The sequence below is a fragment of the Durio zibethinus genome, chromosome 1 (genome assembly GCF_047325235.1).
Source record: "Durio zibethinus cultivar Kanyao isolate XHJ-2024 chromosome 1, ASM4732523v1, whole genome shotgun sequence".
In the NCBI taxonomy this organism is placed as follows: Eukaryota; Viridiplantae; Streptophyta; class Magnoliopsida; order Malvales; family Malvaceae; genus Durio; species Durio zibethinus.
The window spans coordinates 33670295-33680201 of record NC_143162.1 but is presented as its reverse complement, the minus strand read 5'-3'; the positions used below and the strand labels follow the sequence as shown (position 1 = coordinate 33680201).

The 9907-nt window shown below is 31.9% G+C and overlaps 1 protein-coding gene across 1 annotated transcript; it reads right to left on the bottom strand.

The window, feature by feature from the left end:
* Positions 1-212: 212 nt before the first annotated feature.
* Positions 213-2180, bottom strand: LOC111312430 (purine permease 3-like). The gene is made up of 2 exons (XM_022912660.2): positions 1330-2180; positions 213-804 (listed from the first exon to the last, which is right to left on the bottom strand). The coding sequence occupies exons 1-2, from the start codon at positions 2050-2052 to the stop codon at positions 454-456; spliced, it is 1074 nt and encodes a 357-aa protein (XP_022768395.1). The 5' UTR covers positions 2053-2180; the 3' UTR covers positions 213-453.
* Positions 2181-9907: the final 7727 nt, after the last annotated feature.

Sequence of the window (9907 nt, the reverse complement as noted above, 5' to 3'; positions counted from 1 at the left end):
AGTTTAATAGCTTCTCAACAACCGATTTCACATCTATTTTGAATGTTCATTTTTTCTTTGGTATAAAGAGGTTGTAGCCCGAGAATAGAGGAAGAGCAGAAGAGGATGCAATTGTAAGATTTGAATTTTAAATTTACTTAATGTCGTTTTTTAATGTTATTGTAGGAATTGATCGAGTTAAGTTTTCTTAATTTTAGTATCATCCAAGAAGCTAATAACAATAATAGTATATTCATACATAAAAAAACACAAGGCATGCATGATGCTGATCGATATATATGTATGTATATTGTGAACCTGAAGTCATAGGAAATCAAATCGATACATGAACATGCAAAGGTAATTTCTAAAATAACTAGGATAAATTTCTTCTTTTGTATATGTGCGAGCAATGTTCCCATCAACTATTAGCCAAACGAAGTTGGAACTTGGAATTGCTCGGATCACCGATATTTAAACACTCTCCAGACGATTGGGAGCTGATGGCATCTCCGTTTCAAGGGCTCGTTTCTTTTTCCTGGTTTGCTTGATTTCACCGTAGAAGTATGAAGCGAAGCCCCACAGTGAAAGTGCAAGAGCCACTCCCTTCTCTGCTTGAAATCTTTCTTTGTAGAAAATCACTGCCAGAATCTCTGTTACGGGTAATAGAACAGCAATTATAATACCGGATAACAAAGATGAGGCACAAAAGATTACTCCTATTGCTCCCAAGAAGAAACACTGCCATATTATTGCACTCCAAATCGAAACAACGTAATATTTTGTTTCCCCAAGCCCGAATTCTCTTGCTTCCCTTGGAATTACCTGCAAAAAATGTAACATTTCAATGTTGTTCATAGCTAGACTAAATGTTTAACTAAATAAAAATAAAACCCACAAAAAAAATGCTTTTCCACCAAATGATACGACTTTTTTTAATAAGAAAACCGAAAATTGGGGATAAAAAATTGCTAATGTTGAAATTTATACCACTTTTTAAGGATTATTAGATGAACCATTTGGACCAAATCTTGAGTTTATATTGATTTTTTGACTTTAAATTAAAAACCTTATCATGATCAAGATTGAGAAAGCTGGTTTTAGTTTACTTTCTGAAAGGGGTTTTCTGAATCTTAGAAAAGATTTATAGTAGCTAATTTATGAAAGTGGCTTTGAGTTGTATCTTACCTTTTTATCTCATCATATCATGATCAAGATTGAGAAAATTGGCTTTAATTTATCTCGAGATCTAGAAATTAGTTAAACTATATATAATAGTAGATTTCGTTGGACGCTAGATGGAATATACTTTGGCCGGAAAGAGATGATAGAAAGAGACAGAAAAGAAACCTTGAAATCGTTGTTAACCAGCATTCCAACGGTGCAAAAAATAGTAGCAAACAAACACATCACCAACTGAATTTCCATCACAAGGGCGTAGCTGATTTCTTGCTTTGCCTTCTTGTACGTTAACTCCACCAAAGGCAAGATAAATCCATACAAAGCCGATGCAGCCAAGGTCATTAGAAATCCTGAAACATATTCCCTGTTTGATTCATTCGCAGGACGGTCACTGCCCGTATGCAAAGCTAAAACACCTGCTCCAATCGTTAACAAGAAAACAGAGTTTATGGAATAAGAAGTGAACTTTTGCTTCACCAAAAGAAAAGCAAACCCTGCTGTGAACGCCAACTGCGACGCAATGATTAAAGAAGAAGTTGAAACCGGAAGACGGGCCATGCCAAAGGCGTAGAGGTAGTCATCAAGGCCAGTCAGGGTTCCAATTACCGCGACGGCAATGAACAAGGGAGGTTTCATGAAGAAAAGCTTGTTTTCAGAACTAGGTTGGGTCCTGGAACGGTACATGTAAGCACAAGCTATAGGGAAAAGGATGATGGGCCAACCACCAGTCTGAAGCCAGCTCGAGAACCAGACTCGTTTCCCACCATGGATGAAGTAGAGGCGCATCAGAAGTGGACCGCCACAGTTGCCTATAGAAAGGATGATGCAGTTTATTACTAGTAAAGCTTTTCTCATGGTGGTGTTTGGTTCAGGTTCCTTGACGACCTCCATGGATTAATTACGGAGAAAATAATGGAGCGTCCTTTTTGTGTGTGTGGAGAGTGTAATTATAGTCATATGAACGCAGATTTGGCATCGAAGTGAGTGACAAAAGAAGAGGTCAATTATTTGTATCAAGTAGTGGGAAGAGCCCTAAAACATGAGGGTGAGATATCATATCCGCAATTCTTGACCAACATCTGAAAAAAAAAAAGAAGGTAATCGTCTCTAAGTAATTATTTTAGCAAATTAATTTAAAATATATATTCACTTAATTAGTTTAAGGTTTAAAGTTTAATTTTTTTATATAAAAAAATTCACAACTAAAAGATAAAGAAAAAAAGTTTGTGTTAAAATTTAAATTTTAAAGTATCACTTTTTAGACACGATCACTTAAACAAATTAAATTAAGTTTAGAATTCAAAGTTTAAATATTTTAAATATTTGTTTTTATTTTTAAATCCATCGACCTCTTATCAATTTATAAAATGAATTTTATTAACGACTGATTTAATATAAGTATTATTTTAAATTATTATATTAAATATCATTTTTATCTAGTACATTGAAAATCAATAAATCATCAAATTGACCATCAACTACCATATCTCTTAATATAAAAATATTGCTAGAAACAATAAATTAACTATATATCCTTAAAAAAATACTTTTAGAACACTTGATAATAAATTTTTAAAAAAATTAATTATTTATAAATTTAACTTTTCACAATTCTTCTATCAATTCATGACTATTATAATAGCTGGGAAAAATAAAACAAGGTGGGGTAACAAGATTTAAAGATCAGTACAATGAAACTACATTTTATTTTCGTGAATCAAAGGAGTTGATTTATATGGCTATGGGGCATTTTTTTTTTATGTTATGGCTAAAAAAAATTCAACAATTAATGTTACAACATATATATATTATAAGAGTTTATATTTAATGTATTACCAATATATAAATTTTATATATTATCAATGAATTAAATGTTATCATTTTATTAATAAATAAATATGAATTTTTAAAATAAATATACAAAATTAATATTAAAAAAAACTCGTTCATTAACAAGATAATATTATTTTATTTATTAATAATATATAAAATTTATACTTTAATAGTGCATCAAATATAAATCTATTATATAATAATACATAAATTACTGGTGTTTATGTATATTCACTAATTAAAGATAATTAGGATGCCTTGGAACTTGATTCTAGGACTTTGGTTTGCACCAATATAATTGTTTAAGCAAAGCCAATAATTTAATTGCGGCAGATTTAAAAACTATGCCTAGGTAGCTACTTTCAGTTATTAAATACTAATGACTTAATTTCTTCGTGATCATGATTCATGACCCATTAGCAACGTGGAGGACTGAATTACTAATATATTTTATATAAATAAAATCAAGACATACCGATTGTTCAAGATCCATTTTACCAAGATTAAGGGGTAAAAAATTAATCCATAATCAATGTGATCTTTTTTATACTATAACTAAGCATCGAGATTACTTAAACTCGAATATAAACCTTACAACATGTTATTTGGTCAAGAGATTGTTGGGCCATCGATTTGATCTTGTAATGTTATTGTTATTTGTGATGAAATTGCATGGTGATGATATTGACATGGTTGAGTCAAGGTCACAAGGTGGAGCTAAGCTAGCTAAAAAGGCTAGGTAGACAAAAAAGCTGAGCTGGCTGAAAATGCTGAAATGAAAGAAGAAGTTGGTTATGGCAGGATAATGGAATATTGGAGTCAGTGGCACAACAAGAAGCAACAAAAATGAGTATGCTGAAGACAGTTATAGAGCTGACAGAATAATTGGTTGATTTTTATTACTATGTGCTTAATTTTCATTGGACAGATTTTAGAATTATAATGTCAGCACATATATTAAATATAACCACCTTGTACATGTAGTTGAGGAGTATGAATGAAATTTACAATTTCTCTCTATTCTCTCAAACTCTCTCTTTCTCTATTCGGGTCTAGTCTTTCATTTATTTGATTTCCCTTTCTTCAACTGACTCATTACATAACAAATTGGTATCAGAGCTTCCTAGATCCAATCTGGGTAAGCAAAACAAATTTAAATTCATGGCAGAAGGCACCAGATTTACCAAGTTATAGGAACAAGTCTAGGCTCTTCAAGAAAAAATGAGAGCAGAACCAAAATGGTGGGAGGCCCAACGGAGTAACATTGAAGCTAAGCTGGCTGAAAATAAGAGGAGTATTCATTTGGTACTCGAACAGAGGATATTCTTGAATCTCAACTAGCTGAAAATCAGAAGTATATTACCCAAGTCGTTAAGCTATTATCACCACAGGGAGCAAAAACGAGTTAGTCTAAGTTAAGAGGTATTGAAAGTTCCACCAACAATCAACTTACTCCATTGTCTCAGTTCAAAAAAAAAGGTAAGGCCCTTGTACATATTACTGTGATAGATGATCAAGGTAAATATACTTATAAAAGTGATGAACCTAGAATTTAGCTAAAAACTAGCCTGAAAACAAGAGCTATTTCTTTCAAAATAGTGCTAGACAATATAAAATGGGTGATTTCGATGCTAGAAATAACTCAATACTATAGGAAATGTATATGCCCTAAGACCCAAAATAGAACTTTTTGTATTTGATGGTAGCAACCCAAGAGGATGGCTTAAAAAATGTCAAAAATATTTTGCTATATTCTCTATTAGTGACCATCAGAAGCTTGAAATTGCTACTATATATTTAACTAGGAGAGCTGAAGTGTGGTTTGATGGTTATGTTATGCAAAGGAACATGGTGACTTGGCAACAATTTACTAGTGATCTATGTTTAAGGTTCTGTGATAGAACTTGTTCTAATATTGTAGAGGAGTTTAATAAGTTCAACCAAAAAGGGTCAGTGGATAAGTGTTAAGAGAATTTGAGGAATTAAAACCTTATATGTTGCAGTTTAATCCCCATTTAACAAAAGAATATTTTGTTTCTAGCTTCATTAATGGGTTAAAAAAAGATTTAAAGCTCAGGGTTAAAGTAAATGAGCCTAGTAACCTTACTGCTGCATACAAACAGGCCAAGCTACATGAATTGTCCATTGAATTTGAAAACAAAAGGTTTAGACATTTCCCAAAACCAACATTACTTTCAATATTGGACCTTACTCGAAACCAATACATTCAATTACCAACCAAACACTAAAAATCACCTAAAATGCCTCATCTATAACCAATAAACAACAATTGATATAGCAAATGAGGGCACAAAACTTGTGTTTCAAATATGGTGAATGATTTTCTCCTGGACATGTGTGTAAGTTCAAACAACTTAATGTTATTGAAGCTGATGAGATGACTAAAGATGAGGACTATGATAATCTTGATGAAGATGTGAAACCAAAAATGATAGAAGAGCTAGATATTACTGAAAAACTACAGATATCCATAAATGCTATAACAGAAAGTGTGAGGCATAATACCATCAGAATTGCAAGAACTATAAAAGGGAAACCACTTAGCATCTTTATAAATAGTGGCAGTACTTACAACTTTGTTACTCCAAAGTGGGCTAAGGATGGCATTGAAGTTGAACAAACCAAACCAGTAACCATTATAGTAGCTAATGGTGAAAGACTCTACAGTAATGTCAAGTGCAAGGAGTTAGCATGGGTGATGCAAGGTTACATGTTTACACATGATTTAAGAGTCTTACCAATGGTGGGTAGTGATATAGTTTTTGGTGTTGACTGGATGAAGAAGTATAGCCCTATGGTATTTGACTTTAATAACTTGTATATAGCATTTCAAAAAGAAGGGCAACAATTGGTATTGATATAAAGTCATAAATAACTAGAATTCAAACTTATTTCTGGTTAAAAGTTACTGAAACTGGTGAACAAGGAATATGAACTAATGGAAAAATTTTATATGATCAGTATGGAGAGTAGAAAAGATGAAGAAGTTTCATCAGAATTACAAGAACTATTGTTTGCATATTTAGATATTTTTGTTGAGCCAACTAAGCTTTCACCTAAGAGGTCTCATGATCATAGCATACCTTTTAAGGAGGGAGCTTAACCTGTAAACCTTAGACCTTATAGGTTTTATCATTACCAAAAAGCTAAAATTGAAAAGCAAATTTTTGAAATGCTTTCCTCATCAATCATCCAAACTAGTAGGAGTCCATTTGCCTCACCTTGCCTATTAGTTAAGAAAAAAGATAGTTCATAGAGGCTTTGTGTTGATTATAGGTAACTCAATGCAGTGACAGTCAAGGATAAATTTCTAATTTCAGTAGTAAAAGATTTGCTAGATGAACTCGAAAGAGCTAAATTCTTATCCAAAATTGATTTATGATCAGGCTATTGGCAAATTAGATTTTGAGATGAAGATATTCCAAAAATAGCTTTCAAGACATACTATGGGCATTATGAGTTTAAGGTAATGTCATTTAGGCTTACTAATGCTCCAGCTACTTTTCAATCCCTGATGAATGCTATTTTTTCTCCTTATTTAAGAAAATTCGTACTAGTTTTCTTTCATGATATACTTGTTTATAGTACCACCTTGCAAAAACATGTGTTACATTTACAACTTGTTTTTAAAGTGTTAAGGTGTAATCGATTGTTTGCAAAGAGAAACAAGTGTTTTTTTAGCCAGAAATAGGTTGAATATCTTGGTCACATTATCTCTGAGGATGGAGTGGCAACATATCCTTCTAAGGTGGAATTTATGAAAAATTGGCCATTACCTAGCAATTTGAAATCCTTGAAAAGGTTTTTTGGGGCTGACTGGTTACTATAAAAAATTCATCAAAGGGTATAGAATTATCAACAAGCCTTTAATAGATATTTTAAAAAAATAGGTTTAATTGGATGCCCAAGACAATGGCATCTTTTCAACAATTTAAAGAAGCCATGAGTATAGCCTCAGTACTAGCCTTACTAAAATTTTTAAAACCATTTTACTTAGAGACTGATGCTTGCTCGACTGGCATATGAGCGATATTATCCCAAGAAGAAAGGCATGTTGGTTACTTGAGTAAGGCCTTAGGACCAAGACATGTTGATTTGTCCATATATAAAAGAGAGTATTTGGCCATTTTAATGGCTGTGACTAAATGGAGGCATTATTTGGAAGGAGAGCCGTTCATCATCAAAACAGATCATGAATTTTTAAAATATCTGTTAAAGCAGAAGTTGTCACAACCACACAAAAGAGAGGATTAACTAAGCTTTTAGGCTTGAATTATACCATTAAGTATATGAAGGGTAAGATGAATATGGTGGCAGATGCTTTGTCAAAGCAACATGAGAAAAAAAAAAGCTTGCAAGCTTTAAACGCCATAACCATTATTCCAAAATGGGTTACAGAGCAGAGTTATAAAAAGATGCATTGGCTCAAGAAAAAATTATTTTTCTTGCACTTAAACCTGGTGATAATCCTTAATACTCATTCACTAATGAAATGCTCAGATTCAAAGGTAAAGTGTGTTTGAGAAGCCAAGGACCACTATGTGATCAGATACTACAACTATTGCATGATTCTCCTCAAGGTGGACATTCTGAGGTGCAAGCAACTTACTACAGACTGAGACTTTATTTCTACTGGCCAAGAATATGTTCAACAATGTGAAGTCTACCAAAGGAACAAAGATGAACATGTTGTTTATCCAGGTCTGCTACAACCTATACTTATTCCTAATCAAGTTTGGAAAGTGATTACTATAGATTTTGTGAAAAGTTTACCTTAGTCATAAAGATTCAATTGCATCATGGTTATTGTTGATAAACTCACTAAGTATGCACATTTCTTACCTTTAGCTCATCCCTATACTGCTATAGATGTGGTTAGACTATATCTTAACCAAATTCATAAACTTTATGAGACCCCAAAATCAGTGATATCTGATAAAGACAAAGTTTTTATTGGTTCAGTTTGGCAGGAACTAATGAAGCTGCTAGAAACTTCTGTACATCTGAGCATAGCATATCATTCTGAGTCTGATAGAGAATCTAAAAAGGTTGAACCAGTGTTTAGAATAGTATTTACGTTGTTTGTGTTTTCTTAGACCAAAAGCATGGTCTTAGTGGTTATCTTTAGCAAAGTGATGGTATAATTCAAGCTACCATTTCATTTTAAAAATGACACCCTTTCAGGCTCTCTATGGTTATCCTCATTCAAGTTTTGCTTGGGATGTTGCAGCAAAGCTAGGGTGTCTACGGTTGAAGAGCTGTTAAAAAAAAAAAGTTGAGCAAGCTAGTGGTGGATCAATTAAAAAAGGCACAACACAAAATGAAGTTTTATGCTAACAGAAATATAACTAAAAGAGCATTTGAGGTTGGGGATGAGGTGTATTTGAAGCTTCAGCCATACAGGCAGACTTTTTTGACACTTAGAAAAAACTTAAAGCTTTCAGCAAGATACTATGTTTCATATCCTGTAGTTGCCAAAATTGGTAAAGTAGCTTATAAACTTTAACTTTTTAAGATTTCAAAGATATATCCAGTGTTTTACGTAAGCCTTTTTGAAGAAAAAAATTGAAAGTAAGGTTGTGCCTAGGATAGCTCTTTCTGAAGTAGGTGAAGATGGGTAGCCATTAGTTTATCCTACCAGAGTTCTTAACAAAAGGGTAGTTAAAAGAAACAACAAGCTTGTCACTCAACTATTGGTAGAATGGTGTAATCTTGGACCAGAGAATGTTACTTGAAAAGATGATTCAATCCTTAAGTCCCAGTTTCCATCATTTGATCCTTAGGGACAATGATCAATTAGAAAGGAGGATAATGTGATGAAATTGCAAGGTGATCATATTGACATGGTTGAGTCAGGGTTATAAGGTAGAGCTAAGTTGGCTAAAAAGACTGAGGTAGACAAAAGAGTTGAGCTGACTGAAAATGTTAAAATGAAAGAAGAAGTTGGTTATGACAAGATGATGGAATATTGGAGTCAGTGGCACAACAATGAGCAACAGAAATGAGTATGTTGAAGACGGTTATGGAGTTGCCAGAATAATTAGTTGATTTCTATTGCTATGTGCTTAATTTTTATTGAACAGATTTTAGAATTATGATGTCAGCACATATATTGAATACAACCACCTTATACATACAGTTGAAGAGTATGAATGAAATTTACAATTTCTCTCTATTTTCTCAAACTCTTTCTTTCTTTATTTTGGTCTAATCTTTCATTTTTTTTATTTCCCTTCCTTCAACTGACTCATTACATAACATTATTATTTTAAAGATAATTTTTTTAGAATTTGTTTTCAAATGTATGATTGAGATTGAAATCTCATAAGGGTAAGAGTAATTTAAGATTGGAGGTAGTTAAATTAATTACTCAATTAATTAGCCTCTTAAAACAACAAAAAAAAAATAATTAACCTCTTTTCGTATTCAATAAAGTGTGTATTCATAGGAAACACACGGTATTAATATTATATTTTATATATGGATTTCTTGAGACATAAATTAAATTTTAAATGATAGAATAAGCCATTTTTTTAATATATGTAATCATGTAAGATAAAACAGTGTTTAAAATAGCTTTTGAGTTATGATAAAGAAGAAAATGATGAAAACTTTTATTGTAATAACTTGTGTTTTATAATGAAGCTTTAATCTTATTTATATAGAGATAAAATGTTACAAAATAATAAATAAAATAACTAAATCAGTTCTGATAATTAGCTAAATTAATATCTAATATTTTTTAAATTAATATCAAATTAATCTAAAATATTACTGAAATATTATTAGAATAATATCATTGCAATTAATTTAAAATATTATCAGAATATTACTAGAATATCATTGACACTTCTTGGTAAACTCAAAATGGTAATGTAGAGGCTAATTTGAG